General features: G+C 40.6%; 1 protein-coding gene across 9 annotated transcripts in view; it reads right to left on the bottom strand.

Annotated features, from left to right (window-relative positions):
- Positions 1-1710: 1710 nt before the first annotated feature.
- The window catches only part of SETD2 (SET domain containing 2, histone lysine methyltransferase), a 118249-nt gene continuing 100656 nt past the window's right edge, over positions 1711-19303 (bottom strand). For all 9 annotated transcript variants that reach the window (XR_011527004.1, XR_011527006.1, XR_011527005.1 and 6 more), the window contains 3 exons: positions 5030-5110; positions 2907-3008; positions 1711-2549 (listed from right to left, as the gene is read on the bottom strand). Coding sequence is in view for 6 of the 9 variants with exons in the window: in XM_070575474.1 (XP_070431575.1) it covers positions 2388-2549; positions 2907-3008; positions 5030-5110 (345 nt within the window). In the remaining 3 variants the exon portion in view is untranslated. The remainder of the gene's footprint in view (positions 2550-2906; positions 3009-5029; positions 5111-19303) is intronic.

The following is a 19303-nucleotide window of genomic DNA, read 5'->3' as shown; positions in this document are numbered from 1 at the left end:
TACCAGAGCTACTTAATCCTATAAATCTTTTCCTCAAAATAAGCAAGGGCAGGTTTAAAGCCACTTTCATCCTGAATTGACCCTTGGGCAACAACCCAGGAGAGAAAGCAGGAAAGGCTCAGCATTCAGCCAGCTAAAATCAGATCAGTGCACTGGAGCCCTCACACCTGCTTCAGCAGGGAGTCCGCCATAGGGCTATCCAGGATTGGATCAGCAATCAATGTGAAATCTGGCTTTGAGTGGTATGAAGGTTCTGGATTAGCTGGCACCCCTTATCACCACTGAGGGGATTTGGGCCTGAAGGTGTCAAGGGGTCTATGGAAGGAGAAAAGGTTTTGAAAAAACTCAACAGAGTGGTAAAATAACTGAGAATTCCTCTTCAAAGGTGTCCTATCTGAAACTTGACAGTTCCCTGGTTACTATGGTTTAATGGAATGCTGTCTAAATTTCCTTGGAAAATCTGAAACCTGGAGCCTCAGGTCAAAATCATGAGTTTTGACTTGGTTGCAAGCAGCAGTGCATATCACCATACGCCTGCATGGCAAACCCACCCAAAAGACAAACATTCCCTATTAATGAACTCAAGCACATTAATTGAAACATTCTAATAAACAACTCTAAAATATTAAGAGGGTTAAATCAGGGTCCATCCATTTGATATAATAGTGTGCTTTAAACAGTTTTGAAGACTGCAGTATCATGGGAAAATATTTGGCTACATTATTAAATACCATGTCTAATGATTATGACTTTAAAATGTGTTTTTCTCCTCCTTTAACAATTTCTTTAATACGAGGATATGAAATAAGTTACTGAGCCTCCCTGAACCTTAGTTTCCTCATCCAAACAGTGCCAATTCCTGTGCCTCAGAGTTAGGAGGATCAAATGAGCACAACCCGAGCTCTAGGTGCTCAGCACAACACCCAGCAGGGTGTGAGTGCTCTAACTGCCATCCGCCCTGGCCCTGTTTGAGATTTGGCAGGCCGGAGCCTCTTCCCCAAGGGCACTGCTGCAGTGACCAAAGTAACCCTGGTAAGGAAGAGATGGGACCAGTTTCTTTGCAAAGAGGGGCCGCAGGCTGGCCCAAAGCCTTTGGCCCTCCTCATTGCCCAGACAAAAGCGGGGGGAGTGGGTGGTGGGGGTGGAGGGGTGTCTCTACAGAGCCCTGCATTCTCCAGGAGATGGCCACTCCCATCACAACCTGCACTGTACCCCTTTATAGGAGTCCTTCTAGTGTCTAGGCCCCAGTGTCAAGGGACATGGTGGGAGGACGGGGAACCCATATATCAAACAAGCATTCTAGTGGGCTCAGGGAACTCAAGTCTCTGGAAAGAAGAGATTCAATGCCTCTCCAGGGAGTATACAGGGGAAGATACATGCCTTTCTCCTGACTGATCTATTAACCAAAGTAAAGAAGCGCAGCGCCAGTGAAGCCTCAGGTCCACTTCCTTTCCTCTGGAATGCACATGCAAGTTGACTCTACCCCTGAGCACAGCCACAAGATCCCAAGCGCTCAAGTGTCAGTCAACTGGCATATGCCTGCTTTAGTCACAGTGGGACCCTATGGCAAACAAGGCCTATGATAAACTCCAATCTCAAGGATTAACTTTGGACTTCACATACCTATGCCACCATTTCTCCTTTCTCCCTCTGGTGACATCACTACATACAAACATGCTTGACTGGCTTTTAGGGAACACACATGCCAAGTTCTTTAATTGATTTTATTTTTTACATAAAAAGTTCAGTAAAAATTGGATAAAGTAAAGTGATTTTTAAGCAGTAAATCAATCTTATCAACATAGCACAAGGCTGGCCAAAACCACAAGGCAGCCTGCTTTGGAATATTTACATGATAACAAATTAAACCTTGCAGGAGAACTTAAACCATCCTTACAAAGTCTTCCTGTGATCCTAGCATGTAGAGGCTAAAAGCAAAACAAGAAACAAAAACCAGGAAAAAACAAACAAATTATTTTCAATATATTCACATATACATTAAAATATAATACAAATCGTCAGGGTAAGGGGTCATGGGTGGGGACGCGCATGGGTCTGTGCGCTGACAGCACCGCCAAGGAGGAGACCCAGGTTTGAGAGTGGGGTCAGGCCTGGCCGGGGTCTTAGAGGGAAGGGTCTTCCCCTAAACCCTTGCCTCTGATGGCCTCTAACCACACCCTAACAGCTCATGACCAGGGATCACTTATTGTAGCTAGAACTCATTTTTGTGGCTTTCAGTTGAAATCTGCAGGTATGAATTCCCCAGGGTGATGTGTCATCAGTAGCACAGTCCTGACAGTGGGGTGGGGCAGAAAGAGCCCACAGGATTTCTTCTCCCCAGAGTCTGTCCTACCTGCTCACCCATCCTCCCACCCTGGCCCCATAAGTCACTCTAATTCAGTGTCCTCTTTGGGTTTGTAAACAGCCCCAAACTTCTGCATGTACTTCTTAATGTACTCCTTGGTTTTGTGTTTCACATTCTCATTGCACTCCAGGTCCTCAGGATTCTTACAGTACTTCAGCTCCTTATTCATAACGCCATGAGTCAGCTGTCCAGGACACAGGAAAAGAGACCACAGCCATCAATCAGAGTGGAAGTGATTTGAGGCGGGAGAGACCAGCCTGCTGCCTGAGGGCCCTTCTCACTAAGACTGGGAGTTGAATAAGGGGATAGGTTGGGGCAGGCTGGTGCTGGGATCACCAGAAAGGGGAAGCTCGGCTTTGGAAGTTTCTTAGAGAACCTTCAAGTAGGGTGCGCTCCCTTCCCAAACCTTCCTTCCCTGTTCCTGGGTCCCTAGCCCAGGCATCTAGCAAGGAAAACCCACTTTCTATGATGAAAGGGGCCTTTTTAGAAGGTATACACAGTTTGCCCAGAACATTATCAGACCACAAGCAGTGGGGAATACCTTGCGAGCTAGGTGTTTGAAGTCTTCAGTTGTGGTAATTCTTCCCACTTTGCAGTCAGGTTTCCGGTAAGGGTTCAGGCACTGGACGATGAACTGGGACATCTGCAGGGAGGGGAAAGAGAACACACTGCTCAATAGGACCAGAGAGGGCAAGACATTGTACTGACGAAATAATCAGAAAAAGCAGCAAGTAGAGCCAGCCAGTCTTTCCCTTTTCCTCACTCAGGCTGGCTGGTTTGGACAGAAGAATGCTAGTATGACAGTGGGATATAAGAGAAAAGGATCCTGGGTCAGCCCTCAGAGGGAAAGAGCTCCATGGATGGACTGAGCAAGCCTGACTTAGAGCAGGAGATTCAGGGACCCAGCAGCAGGACTCCACTGCTGAATCTCAGGGCAGCCCCAGGTTTCAGCTTACAAATCTCAGGTCCTTGACATAAAGAAACATAGCTAAGTTCTCTGGCTCTCGGAGGCAGGGCACAGAGGATGTTCCAGTGCTACTAGGAGGCTCAGCAACCCCAGGAAATGCAGGCATTTTGTTATGGAAGGTTACTTAGATTCTGTGTTACACTTCACCTGATTCCTACAACAGCAATGAGAAGCAGATGGAAGCGTGGTATGACAGCCGGTGGGAGAAGATCCAAGGTGGGATTTAATACATAACTTGCAATGTCCTCCTGAGCTGTCTCTGTAGTGTCTGTCCTAACCCAGTGGCTCTCAAAAAGAGACCCAGGCACAGAACCTCTGGAAGTATTTGTGGCACTAAGATCCCAGGGGACAAAGGGAGAGAGAAAGTCAATGTTAGCCATTTTGTCAGGAAGTACCCTGAACAGGATCTACCCATCCCTGAAACTCAGCCTTCAGATGTTCAAAAGAACAAGGCTGTATCACAAGGTAAGCACTAAATAAACAGCTTCTGGTTGGCTGATCTGAAACACCAATAATTTCACACAGGGATAGTGAGACACTAAGCTGTTTTTTGTTGTTGTTGAGGAAGATTAGTCCTGAGCTAACATCCGTGCCCATCTTTCTCTACTTTATATGTGGGATGCCTGCCACAGCATGGCTTGATAAGCAGTAAACAGGTCCACACCTGGGATCCAAACTGGTGAAGCCCAGGCCACCAAAGCAGAATATGTGCCACCAGGCTGGCCCTGTAAGACACTAACTTTTAAACCTAGATAAGGCTTTTACTCAAAGTTTTTCTGTGGTCTCCTGGCCTCCATACTCTCCCTTCAATCCATTTCCCCAAATACAGCCAGGGATTTCATTATTCCCAGCTTAAAATCCTGCAGCAGTTCCCTGGACCTCACAGACACACTGGCCCTATATGAAGAAGCACAATACTGTTCAGCCTCATCTTTCAACAGCCCTCACATACCCTGAGCTACAGCCTACAGACTACTTACAATTTTCTGGAAGGGACGATGCTTTCTTTTGCCTCTGTACATTCTACTGCCTGCAGTTATGTCTCTCCTGATCTGTCTGGTCAATTCCCACCCATGATTCAAGAGCCCTTCCTGACATCCTGAATAGTGGCCCCCAGCCCTATCATGGCATACTCTTCATACAGCTGCCATTACTTATTTACAGATCTATTTCCTCCAACAGACTATGAGCCCCCTCAGTGAATGAAGACTGCAGTTTAGAATCTGGATGCCCTGAGGCAGACAAGGTTAGTGTCCTGACAGCTGGAAACATACACTTCTAGTAGCATAAAGAGGAGTTGCTTTCTTCCAATCCTGTGAGGATTAGGCAGCCACTAAACGAGAACTGGACTTTGAGCCAGAAGGCCAGAGTTCAAGTCTTCTGTCTAGAACTTGCCCTCTCTGAACCTGAAGAGTTCTTCCACCTACATAAGAATGACAATTTCTGTCTTGCCTACCTCATGGGCTGTTGTGGGGATGAAATGAGATAATGGATATGAAAGTGCTTATTAGCCAATAGTAAAGGACCATACCAGTGTGTCATCACATAACAACTATATAGTCAAATCACAGAAGCAAGGGAACACCCAAAGGCAGGGCAAGCTAACACTACAAACAGTTGCGCATACTTATGACAAGAAAGAAAAGAGCTCAGGTTTAAGCCTGTAGAGCTTAGTGCCCACATCCACCAAACCTTACCTCTTTTCTGAATACTTCTTTGCTTTTCTTAGCCAGCTCACTGGAGGTGTCTGCTTCTGCTGTCTTAGGCTTTTTTGACGTCTAGAAATGGAAAAGAAAACACAACAGTGCTGGCATGAGAGGTCAGGGTAGTGAAGCCCTGCTGTTCCAGAACCTGCCGTTCCTTTCTCCAAGTTGGGATACCTGACTCTTGGTATTAGGATTCATTTAGGATCCTAAGGCGGCATGTCCTGGAGTCAACTTGGCTGCTGTTACCACTCTCACCTCATGTTTCAATCCTGTCATCTGGCTCTGCCCTCATTCCTATAAACCAAGTTCTAATTCTCTACCCTAGGTCAAAGCTACATCCTTGATGTAGCTAAACATTTCCAGTTGTTTCACAGTCACCTTTTCTGCAGAGCAGAATGTGCCGTGTGACTTGGACCACTCAGGTCCCTGCTCTGAGCTTCAGTGCCCCACAGTGTCAAGTGAGGCCTGGGCTCAACAAGTTCTACCTCTCCCAGCCCCAACATTCTAGGATTCCAGGACAAAGGCAAAATGCTCTGTTCTGAAGAACACCACACAACTGGAAGGTCCAACCACATCATGGTCCTTATCCAAGACCCTTCAGGCCCTTTAGGTACTCATCATTTTTCCTCCAAAAGAGAGCTGGCCAGACTGTAGGAGACAGTCCTAGCATGCAGGAGAGACTCCTTGCAGGTTGTTGTTTCCAGTTCAGGAATGGAAAGACTATAGAAGTATCAAGGTAGGGAGGGGAAGGAGACGAGGGTCATCTGAGTCAGTGAACAGATGAATAGATGCTAAGACACAGAACTCTGTCCCAAGCTGCTAAGATGATGACAAACCTAGGAATACTCCCTTCTAGCAGTGCTAAAGGGGAGGCTGCCATGTTCCCCCTACTTAGGCACTGTCAAAAGGTGAGGGGCCAGCAGCCCTGGCATTCAGAGCACCTGCCATGCAAGGCCATCTCTCCACACCTTTGCCCATCACCAGCCATCAATGCCATTCCTAGTAAAGGTAATTTTTCATGGAAACGATTATGAGCACTCCCCTTTGACTATAAGTCACTTCAGATGGATGTAGAAGCTGCAGCTGGTATTACAGGTACTTCATGTTTTTGCTAGCCCGTTAGAACACAGACTTTTTTTCTATTCCAAACCCATCCCCCAGTTCTAATTCCTCCATTTCCATAAATAGTTATGAAGGTGCTGGTAATGAAGGAGGTGTTCAACTCCCTCTGCTCTGGACTGCCTCCAGAGAAAGGTGACACTCCCTCGGCCCTGGGCTGCTACAAATCACCTTTCTCTAATTTATCATAAAAGATTTACGTATTTTTCGTTTTTATACTTTCTTTCTGTAGCTGTGGGAGCAAGGCGGGGGGTAGAAAGAACATACAAATTCAACCTCTCTTTTCAGGAAACAAAACAAAACAAAAAACACAACTAACTCTATTTTAAAGCGCTTTACTTTGGGATTTTGTGGTTATTTTTTCCAGTAGTAGAGAGTTGTGGGTGTGCTTCACAAAAGACTTCAGGTAGCAAGGGATCAAGAATTGCCTGAATAGTGGGGGCCAACCCAGTGGCGCAGCGGTTAAGCGCGCATGTTCCGCTTCTCGGCGGCCTAGGGTTCGCCGGTTCGGATCCTGGGTGTGGACATGGCACCACTTGGCAAAAGCCATGCTGTGGCAGGCATCCCACGTATAAAGTAGAGGAAGATGGGCACGGATGTTAGCTCAGGGCCAGTCTTCCTCAGCAAAAAGAGGAGGATTGGCAGTAGTTAGCTCAGGGCTAATCTTCCTCCAAAAAAAAAAAAAATTGCCTGAATAAGCTAAGGAAACTTCAACACATCCCAGCTGTTCTCTTGTAGATCTCAGAGATGAATAGCAACAGCAATGAGTACAGAAAGCCCGCTGAGGTATGACAATCATCTCAAGGCTCCTAGTTGTATAGAAGAGGCCAGGCTCTCAGTGAGAATACTGTGTAAACAGGAATGTTCTGCTTCCCTCTGAATGGGGTATGTGTTCAGAAAGCTAAATAAATCCAGTGCATATTTAATAGCTTTCTAATTTAATTTCTAACTTGGTGAAGTTGACAGGGCTTTAAAAACACAGTTATAGAGCATAATCCACTGAGCTCTGTCTAGGAGCTTTCATGGTCCTTTTCAGTGCTATGCAGTTGGGATTAAGAAAGCAAATGTTCAAATGAAGAGTGCCTAGACTTACATCATGGAAATCAAAAACCAAAATGAAGTACTCTTGGGAATACTGAAATTCATGTACCCTTCTTGGTCTTTGGTCTACAAATGGCATGAGAAATAATTTTAGAAACTGGTTAACCCTTACTCAAGCCCAATGCCAAGCAATACCATGAGCCAGAGTCAGAGCTAAGGATAGCTTGATAGACATTGACATGAAACACCCTGCACACCCCTCAACTCCAAAAAAGTCCCATTTAAAGTGTTAGCATTCCTACAATACATAAACTTTTAAAGTCAAGTGTTTTTAACCTTCCCAAATGCCAATTGCCAATTAAAAACCCTTTAGCACCAGAAAAGACATTAGACTGGGACCAAATAGTCCCCCCAAATATAACAGGTTACTTCATGGGTAGGTGACATCTACCTGTGTTGTAATTGGTCTCAAAGAAATTCTAGGAACCCACCAGGGAGGTGGGGCGGGTGCTCTGATACATAAAAAAGCAATGTGTTCCCAGGTTCTCAGTGATAATTGGTTTGCCTTATCTATATGTTGGTTCATCTGGGACATTGGTCAATGGAGGATTTTGGTAGGAACCTATGTGAACAGTGGCCAGATAGAAGGCACACAATGAGCTGGCAGAGGGTCTGGCGGAAAGCCAGAGCTTACTGCCTTTAGAAGCTCTGCTGTCAGCCTTCATCGGAGACATATCTGGATTCCTAGGGAATCTGGTCAGAATATGACCAGATATGAATATGACAAAGAAAGTCTAAGTACCTTCACATTACCCAAGGTGAGGCCTCAGTCCTTTTGGCTTAGTAGGGAATGGCTTGAAACTTATTGGATGGCTCTAGTAACACACACTAACTGGGTAACACAACAAATGCAAATTCCATCCTTTATTATACATACAGACATGACCATGTCACAAAGCCCATATGCCTTGGAAGTTAGAAGTGTGGCCTGACTGAAATAGGTCCTGACAAAGACAGTGGATATACCCAGCCAATGCTGCTCTCTCCCTGAATTTAATTAAACACTCTTCGGAACATGAAATGTAAAACATTATTCAAGGAGGAACTTTATTTTTGGGGGCAGCACGAATTCAGAAGCAGAAGGAGAAAGTGACCCATCAGAAACACTACACACGATTCAACCTAAATTCTGCAATGCATGAACCTGTATACATCAATTAAAAGGTTAAGAAGGAAGGATCCTTGAAATTAATAGAAACTCAGTATATTGTTTTGGAGTTGCTACCACCACCTTTGGTAGCAAAAAGAGCAAAATAATTTATTTCAGCGTTTGGCTCCAGATAAGGCACTACACCACACCCTAGTTTGTCAAAAAGAGGCAGGGGGTTGACAGGGGAAATGGGAGGACAGGAACAAAAACATTTCTGAGGCACTTTCTAGAAATGTTTTCAAAAGTCCGACTGGATTTAACATAGGCTCCATCTGCTCCACTCAAAGACAAGTGGATTTCATAGAAAACCTGGAACTGAGGTCCTAAACACATTACTAGGAACCAGCAGGCCTCCTACTCTGTGCATTTGGCCTCCAGTGTAGTGCAGCCCTGGGGGCTTTTCTCTGGTCACCCAGCTGATGACCAGGCTGTGCTTATTAGGCAACTTAACCATCTGCTCTGCAGAGATCTGAACTCTGGTTTCTGACAATCCTGTCTCAAAAGTGATTTCCTGGTTCCCTCTCCAGTGCTCCTAAGTGATTTCATATGGAATCCTTTCACAAATTACCCGTAACTCCAAAGACAGGATCATCAATTGAAAAGATTCTTGGTCCCTGATCTCGTCCTCTGCAACTTCCTCAATCCAACAAATACTCTACAACTACTATTTTAACATAACATTGTTTTAGGACACCTATTACACCTTGTGACTGAATGTTAATTAAAAGCCAGAAGGTAGTAGCAAAGAAACTGCCATCTCTCAATCATGCAAGCAGTCAGCAATGGTTTGCATCTGGGGTTCTCAAAGGGAAGATTTAACTTTACACTCACCAAATGATGATGATGGAAGAGTACAAGAAGACCAAGAGTAGAGACCACTCGAGGAAGACAGAGAAGGAGGGCTCTCACAGATGCTTAGTCTCATCATCAAAAGCTCTTAATACCAGCCATCCAGCACCACACAGCACACTTCAAAGAGTTCTCTGCCCATCACGTACCTTCCCTATGTTGATACTAGAAACCCGTTTCCAACAAGCACCAATTTACTGATGACTCAAACCTAGAACGGCCTACTAGCAATTCCTATCCTGAATCATGCAGGGAGCTCAAATTCCACACTGAACTTACCCTAAATCTCATGAAATTTCCTTCGTTCCCTAGACTGAATAATGAGATCTTATCCACCCAAACTAAAAATGAGGGTGATAGGCCACCCTTGCCTCTTTCATACCCACTTGTTTGCTAAGCCCTGAATGATGCCTCTCAAATGTCTTTGCAAGAATCCCCAACATCTCCATTCTTAGTTCCTCACTTTGCCTAAACCATTATATTAATACTTTACAATCTGATCTCCCTGCTATCTGATCTCACCTTTTCAAATGGGCGTGTTTCACTCGAATGACACACATTTGATTGTCTGACTCCCCTGCTTTAAAAGGTATTCATTGGCTCCCGAGTACTTAATCATATAATAATCACATTAGTAGGACACCAAGATCTCAGACAATTTAAATGTGACCTACTTTTCCATTTTTTTTTCTTGCTCACTACCCCCCATATTCACCCAAACTCTTATCATACCACATTATTTTTATTGTTCCCTATACATGCTTTGTATTGTCTTGACTTTATGACTCTGCAAAAAACTGCTTTATCTGCGTAGAATGTTCTTTCCTGCTCACCTTAGCTATAGGTAGAATCATGTTTTCTCTGACATATTACTGATTATCGTCTCAGACCATTAATCATTGTTCCTATAGCATTTTGTACATACTTCTACTATAGCAATTATCCCATTGTATTCTTGGTTTATAGATGTGGCTATTTCCTTAGACTGAACTTCTTGAAGACTAGTACTTGGTCTTATTTCTCTTTCTATGCCTGATACTTCACCCAAGGCCTGTGAATTAATGAAAATATACATAGTACAGTCTGTACCTCCATGGAGATTAAAATCTAAGCAAAGGCCCTAAAGATGAAAAAAATGGGGCAGAAGGAATAAAACATACCCCCCACAGGCATCCTTCTCCTGTCTATTGAGATGCTAGCTAGATAAATGCAGTTGTAAACTGGTTGGGAAGGTTAGATCTAAATAGGTCCCTAGCAATCCAAGTCAGACTAGGTCCTGATGATAGAGACTACTGTCTGGAAAGGGATACAAAGACTGACACCTCAAGCCTTTGACTTGTGCTTCAGTGCAAGGTTGGCTGGAAGATCAAAACTCATTTGTTGCTTCATCTACTACACCCAGATCAAAGGGTTAATAACAGAGAATAGATGCCTTGCACTTAGATTTCCTCATTAGAAATACAAGAAAGGTAAAGTTGACAAATCAGAGATAAAAGCCCAAGAAGCCAATATACAGAGTGAATGTCCAGACAGTTTTTTGCTGGAAGCACATGACACTCACAGGGTTTTCCCTTAGGTACCTGTCTCTACAAAAACTTTCCCAACGGAACCTTTATACACTGCTGGTAGAAATGTAAAATGGCGTAGCTACCTTAGAAAACAGTTTGACAGTTTCTTAAAAAGTTAAACAAAAATTAGTCATATGACCCAGCAATTTCACCTATGTCCAAAGACTTGTATACAAATGTTCATATACCATGATTCCTAACAGTCAAAGAGTGGAAATAACCCAAATGTCCATCAACTGGTGAATGGATAAACAAAATGTGGTATATCTATACAATGAAATTTTTTAAAAAATTATTTTATTGAGGTCATATTGGCTTATAGCATTGTGTAAATTTCAGGTGTACATTATTATACTTCAGTTTCTGTATAGACTGCACTGCATCATATTCACCACCAACAGTCTCTTTTCCCCTTTTGCCTTCCCTCCACCATCTTCCCCTCTGGCACCACCCATCTGTTCTCCTTATCCATGTGTTTGTTTATCTTCCACATATGAGTGAAATCATATGGTATTTGTCTTTCTCTGACTTATTTTGCTTAGCATAATACCCTCAAGGTCCATCCACGTTGTCACAAACAGCATGATTTTGTCTTTGTTGTGGCTGAGAAGTATTCCACCGTATATACACACCACATCTTTATCAATGTACAATGGAATATTATTCAGCCATAAAAACGAAATTCTGATACACACGACAACAAGAACGCACTTTGAAAACATGATGCTATGTAAGAAGCCAGTCAGAAAAGGCTACGTATTATATGATTCCACTTATATGAAATGTCCAGAAAAGGCAAATCTACTAAGAAAGAAACAGATCAGTGGTTGGACTGGGGGTGGGTATGGGAATTAACTGTAAATGGGTATAAGAAATCTTATTGGGGGGATAAAAATGTTCTAAAAGCAGATTATGGTAATGGCTGCATAACTTGGTAAATTCATTAAAAGCCACTGAATTGTAAACCTAAAACAACTGAGTTTTATGGTAGGTATATTATATCTCAATAAAGTTTTTTTAAAAAACACGCCCCTCCACAGACCTGTGCTTCCGGCCATGACAAGTCAAAATAAACTTTTCTGCTCACTGTAAACAACTAAAAACTAGATAAAATACATGAAAACAACAGTTTCTATACACTGGACATTAGGCAGCACTAGATTACAATCCCAGAGACAAGGGAAAAAATGAGGTAAGCCCTTTGATTACGTTGGCTTTCCATGTCTACCCGACCCCAGTATGAGGAAGAAAACCCAAGCATAGCACGGTGGTCTCAGTGAGCTGAGGAGATAGAGACCTGAGTCCACAGTGTCTGAGATGAGCAATAAACTAACAATTTCCAGAGCTCACAGAAGGCTGGGAAACATTTGAGCTTCGACTAGCCAGAGTGAAGAGACCTCGGTGTTAACCTGAGGCATTCAGTGGAGATCCCAGAAAGGCCATCCCTTAGGTAGTAGTAGTCATCTGAGATAAAAGATTACTCTGGATTCAACCTAACAAAGATTAAGCACAAGCCTCTAAAGAATCAAGCTGATCCATAGATAAATTAACTGGCTACCATAACAAAGCTCAACAGTCTTAAGAGAAAATAAAACTCTGAAACTCAATGACTTAACAATCACAACGCCCAGTGTTCAAATGAAAATTACTAGACACAAAACAAGCACAAAAAACGTTAATCTGATAACCACGAGAAAAGCTAACAGAAACATATTCAGAAATAAAAGACTGGAATTAGGAGACAAAAATAAAACAGCCATTGTAAATCTTCAACGATATAAAGGAAAACATGAGGAACTTGATAATATTAAAAAATAACCAAATTGAAATTTTAGAACTGAAAAATAGACTTGAAATTTAAAAAATTTCCAGATTTGATGGAAAATATCAACCCACAGATGCAAAAAGCTCAAAACACCACAAGGTTAACACAAAGAAGACAATACCAAGGTATATCACAATCAAATTGTTAAAAACTAATTAGAAAGAGAAAATTAAAATTTTTCTCCATGCAACCAGAATAATAAGAAATATATTCTTATTACAAACTACTATAAGTAAAAAAAAAAAAAAAAAAAAAGGAATAACAACATCTTTTAAATGTTGAAAGGGGAAATAAAGTATCAACTTAGAATTCTGTCAGTAAAAATATCCTTCAAAAATAAAGGTAAGAGTCTGGCAGTTTCTTACAAAACTAAACATACTCTTATCATATGATCCAGCAATCATGATTCTTGGTCTTTACTCAAATAAATGAAAAACTTATGTCCACAAAAAACCTGCATAGGAATGTTTTTAGCAGTTTTATTCATACTGGCAAAACTTGGAAACAACCAAGATGTCCTTCTGTAGTTGAAGGACAAATATATAAATAAACTGTGGTATATCCAAACAATGGAATATTGAATATTCAGTGCTAAAAAGAAATGAGCTATCAAGCCATGAAAAGACATGGAGGAACCTTAAATGTATATTACTAAGTGAATGAAGCCAATCTGAAAAGGCTACATAGTATATGAGTCCAACTATACGACATTCTGTAAAAGGCAAAACTATGGAGACAGTAAAAAGATCAGTGGTTGTCAGGGATGGGGGAGGTGGAAAGGGAGGATAGGATGCATAGGGGGAGCACAGAGGATTTTTAGGGCAGCAAAACTATTCTGTATGATACTATAATGGTGTATACATGCCATTATACATTTGTCAAAACCCATAGAATGTACAACACCAAGACCCCTAATGCAAACTATGGACTTTGGGTGATGATATGCCAATGTAGATTCACGGATTTTAATAAATGTACCACTCTGGCAGGTTGTTGACAGTGGGGGAAGTTGTGCATGTGTGGTGAAAGGGGGTATATGAAAACTCTCTGTACTTTCTGCTCAATTTTGTTGTAAACCTAAAAGTGCTCTAAAAAATAAAGGCTGTTAAAAAAGGGCAAAGAGGGGGGAGGTAGTAAGGACCTTTTTCAGACAAACAAAAAACAGATAATTCATCACAATTAGACCTCAAATACTTGAAATATTAAAGACAATTCTTCAGACTAAAGGAAAATGATTTCAGATGGAAACTCAAATCTACACAAAAGAATGAAGACTGACGGAAATGGTAAATATAAGACTTTGCTCCAAGTTTTATTTATTTATTTTTTGCTGAGGAAGATTTGCCCTGAGCTAACATCTATACCAATCTTCCATTCTTTAGTACGTGGACCACCAGCAAAGCATGGCCGCTAACAGAGCAGTGTAGGTCTCCACCAGGAACCAAACCTGGGCTGCTGAAGTGGAGTGTGATGAACTTAACCACTAGGCCACTGGGGCTAGCCCTGCTCCAAGTTTTAAAAATGTCTTTAACATATAACAAACTATTCAAAGCAAAAATAATAATGTATTCTGGGGATCATAACATATGAAATAAGATAAAGTGGTACACGGTACAATAGTAGACTGTATTAAGATAGACACACATACTGTAAACCTTAGAGCAGCAGTTCTCAAAGCTTTATGTCTTAGGATTCCTTTATGCTCTTCAAATATTGAGGATCCCAAAAAAGCTTTCGTTCATGTGGTTATAGCTATCAAAATTTACCATATTAGAAATTAAACTCAACTGAAAAAATTTTAAGCATTTATTTTATAATAACATTAACAAACCCATTATATGTTAATACCAATAATATAATTTTTTGTGAAAAAATAACTATATTTTCCAAAACTAAAGAAATTTAGTAAGAGTGGCATAGCTTTACATTTTAGAAATCTCTTTAATGTCAGGCTTAACAGAAGACAGCTGGATTCTCATTTCCTTCTGCATCCAATCATGTCAGGTACCCTTGGGAAAATTCCATGGTATACTCGTGAATGAATGAGAGTGACAAAGGCATATAATGTTTTAGTAGTATTACGAAAATAGTTTTGACCACACAGCTCCCTTGAAAGGGTCCTGGAATCCCTAGAGGTCCCCATACTGCACTTTGATAACCATTCCTTAGAGCAACCACTAAAAAACAAGTAAAGCAAAGAGGCTGGTTTCTAATAAGCCAACAGAAAAGATAAAATGGAATATTTGGGGGGAAAAAAATCTAAATTAATCCAAAAGAAAGCAGGAAAAGGAAAAGAAAACAAAAGACACATGAAAAAATTAGAAAACAAACAGTAAGAGGGTAAATCTTAAAGCCAACCTTAGTGACACATTTACTAAATGGCAACAGATTAAATACACCAATTAAAAGGCAGAGATTGTCAGGAGTCATGGGTGGTGAAAAAGTATGTTACAAAGACATCCATAAGACTCTGGATTGCTTTGCATAGGTGCTTGCAAATTCCTCTATTTGCAGTCTCATTCTGAATTTTAGGGCTTGTAGACATAAGCCTTGAGACATAAGCAATGTAGAAAGCAATGAGCTAGTCATCTGCTCTCTTTCCTGATAGATTCATTCAAAAACTATTAAGTAGTTTTATGTTTCTAAATGATAGGTAAGCTAAATAACCTTCTTTTGTTCTTGACAGGTACAGAACCTAAAGCCAAAATCTATACAACACCTTCTTGAATATTTACTTGTGAAAAGTTTCATATATAGTTCATTCTTCTCTGTGAGTAGATTCTGAAAAATCTCTGAAGAACAGCTCTCATACATAGCCAAAGGTGCCCTTCACTAAGTAATGGAAACATTCCCAAAGTCAGGCGGTTCACCCCATCATTGCCAACACAGAGAGTCCTCAAATGTAGGGGCAGTCTTCTGCTGGGGGTGCTGGTCAGCCCTCTCCCAGCTTCCATGGGTCCATAGCACTTCAGTGGACTTCACAAATACCCTCTTTACCTTCTATGATAACTGACCAAAAACAATCCCAAAATCTTGCATACTATTTATCATCAAAGATCATCAAAATCTTATTTCATAAGAGCTGACGGTGACTCAACTCTCGGCTACAGATAAATGAATGTGATTGATTCTATACATGAATCACTGACTAAAACTCAAAGGCAGCTAACACAGGAGTCGCAGTGACCTTCCCACCACCAGGTAAGTGATTTGAGCAGTGGGGACCCCTATCATCCCTTACTCTCACCCATAGCACAGTGCTTTACACAGGACTTCAACAATTATTGAGCTGCTCTTCTTTTTTCTTTCTTTCTTTTTTTTTTTTTTTTTTAAAGATTGGCACCTCAGCTAACAACTGTTGCCAATCTTTTTTTTTTCCTGCTTTTTTCTCCCCAAATCCCCCCAGTACACAGTTGTATATTTCAGTTGTGGATCCTTCCACTTGTGGCATGTGGGACGTTGCCTCAGCGTGGCCCGAGGAGCAGTGCCATGTCCACGCCCAGGATCCGAACCAGCGAAACGCTGGGCTGCCAAAGCAGAGCACACGAACCTAACCACCAGGCCACGGGGCCAGCCCTGAGCTGCTCTTCTTAAAAGGACTGTCAGATTTGACTCTCACCTTGTTTTATATATAGGATGGATCATCCGGACACCATCATCTGAGCCAAAGAATCCAGTCATGCCTAAAGCCAATAACCACTCAACTTCCAAGTTAAACAAGCCAATATGTCTCTTTTTATGTTTACAAGCTCATCTGAACTGCATTTTGCTTACTTACAACTGAAAAAGCATTTGGAAAGATAAAGGTGTAACATTAAATGTGCCACCTACGATACGAGAAGGTGTTTTATGGGCAAGGAAAAGGGAGAAAAAGTTTAGACAATTTGTTTTCCTTTCCTCTGAATTACATAACTAGTATGTTTTGAGCTGGTTAGCAAAGGCGTCATTTACATAAAATGAAACACTAGATGTAAAACCTCCTCAAATTGATTTTTATCTTCTGCTCAGGTAGAAATGGTATAAGTATTTCATGAAGAGGTCAAACCTTAAGTTCACTCAAGGAACTAAAGTTATAAGCCCTATTTTGGTTTGACTATGACTCTAGCAGAGAAGATACTTCTACCATTAACTATTTGTTCACAATAAGAAATACATTTGGCAGTTTACTTTTTGCACTCTCATTATTATTATTATTTGAATTCCAGGAGGGACCTATTTACATATTTGTACTATGGCAAAGAAGAATAATGGAAAAGTTTCTCTCCAATCTCCTCTGAAAACTGAATAAAAACTGACATCTTTGAATCGCCATTAGAAGTCTTGCTCTATAACCACTTAAGATCTGGTAGTAGGTGGAAATACTTCCTCTTTATAATTTCCCACTCCTTCTCATCTTTACACACGTACCAAACCTCTTCCCAACATACATAAGAATACCGATATATCAGAGTTATTTTTGAATTAGGCATTAGATTTAGTTCAGTGCTTTCCCGTCCCAGGATATACTATGTTTGCTTTTGTAGAACCCTATATGGACTCCTTGTTGTGTGTTGCTTAATACTCCTGAAATAATTTGATGATATAATTGAAACAAATGTCATGAGGCTAGTCTTAAAGAAATGATAAACAAAGGCTGCACTATGTGGGTTGGTGTGAGAAAATTCTAGTTCTCTTACAGGTATACATTCTTGTATACAATGAAAGTCCCTCAGTCAAACACTTCTCTGCTATAAATGCAAATGTGCTGACTTCTTAACTTTCCTCGTCTGTCCCGATACACCACCTGAAGCACACCTTGGGGGATATAATACATGCTCACTTATTAAGCATAAAGTAAGAGTATATATTTAAAATATTTTGTTCTTTCAGAAGCTAACTACCAGGTTTCAAAAAAAAGGTATTAAAAAATACATAGGATTCTTTGTGGTCTCTTACATAGTGGTGTTAAATTTAAGCTTTTTTAATAGTGCTAATGAGTGGTACAGTTATTTGAAAATAGAAAATGCTCTTTCTCTTATAGCTTGACGTTATAGCAGAGCACCAAGGAATAGTTTCCTCTTAGACACTGTGGAAATCCGACCACCTTAGTCATTCCCAAGTGGAATTTCATCTTGGGAATCATCTCTATTATCTCACTACACAATGAAAACAAACATTATAATTTTTACTTGGTGGCTTAAACCCCTAAGTAGACTCTGTTAGAAAACACTTTTCTGTAGCCATAGAAAACTGTTTTTTTTTTTCCTTCCGAAGTTCCTCAAGCATAGTCAAGTTACAGCCATAATACTCTCAACATTTACCCTGTCTGAGGTCTGGCCCTTCAATTCCACAAGGTTTCACAGCTTAAGCAAGCAGTAAGAGCTTCATATTTTACAATTCATGAAAGGGATATTTATCCCTACACAGTCTACTTGTGGACTTTACAACTAACTACTTTCTCTCAACTTTCAAATCTTATCAACCAAACTAACAGTCTGTTACTTTGCCATCCAGTGACAACAAAAACAAAAGTATTACCTCTAATCCTAATTTTGAACTCACACTCTGGTATGTTCAGATACATTATAAATTATAATAAACAATTAATTTTCCACTAAAATCTACTTAAACACCCACATACTTTTCCACAATTGTCACTGTGAATGTCATTACTTCAGGGCACTCCAACTTTTCTGGAATTCAGTGTACTTATTTATTACAACTAATTCTAGGGCAAGAGTTGAGGAGCTACAGCCTTGCCCAGAACGTGTTACTTACTTTCTCTGTATGTTATCAGATATAACATGATAAATATACACACTCTGAGTGGTATGTATGTAGAAAGCTTTCATGATTTATGAATTGAATTTAACTTAGGTATCTTTTTGGCAAATGCCAAATATATGCTGAAGAGAGAAAAAAATTTCTCCCAAAGTGAATAAAATTTAAAAGAAGTTATAGATTTGTTTCCACTTTAATTCTCTCATTCCAGTTCCTTCCTCTCTTCCTTCATCCCTCTCCCACCTCTCCCGACTGACTTAACTAGTTAAGTGCCTCTTCTTACTTTCAAAACAAAAAAAATACTATTCAGATCTTAGAACATAGAAATATGGTCTTCTATTTCATTCAAGATACCTCATCCTTGGAGACAGCAAGACCTGTTACAAGTGGAAAGGGACAAAAATTGTTATAACTCAATCACTGAGTATTTGATTTATATGTACTCTAATCTCAATTATTGTCTTGTTAGAGGGAGATGAGGAATAAGCTCTTTTTTAAGCTTTCTTTGTTCTAAAACAGTATTTCCATAGTAAAATATGTCTGTGTCAAATCTTTTTCTTTTTTTTAAAGGAGGGGGTACACCTCTTTGGAGAGGTTTTGATGTAACCAGTTTAACTTCTTTCCAGACCCACCAATCCCAAAAAGGCAGGACATTAAACCACACTATCTAAGTAAGACTTCAGTTAAAGACCAAACACATTTAAAAAGAAACATACGGCATCAAGAAGAATGCAGTAGATCTACAGGGAAAGAGCTAAGACATATTAAAGGAAGTTATAATGAAATATGAATACTATAATTCTATTTGTGTGTTTAAAATGAAAAGAAAAGAAAGACACCTGTGTGTGTGTGTTTTCCAGAAAAATCTTGAAGAACATACACCAAAGCAAGGT

The sequence above is a fragment of the Equus przewalskii genome, chromosome 15 (assembly GCF_037783145.1).
Source record: "Equus przewalskii isolate Varuska chromosome 15, EquPr2, whole genome shotgun sequence".
In the NCBI taxonomy this organism is placed as follows: Eukaryota; Metazoa; Chordata; class Mammalia; order Perissodactyla; family Equidae; genus Equus; species Equus przewalskii.
This window is presented reverse-complemented; position numbering and strand designations above follow the sequence as displayed.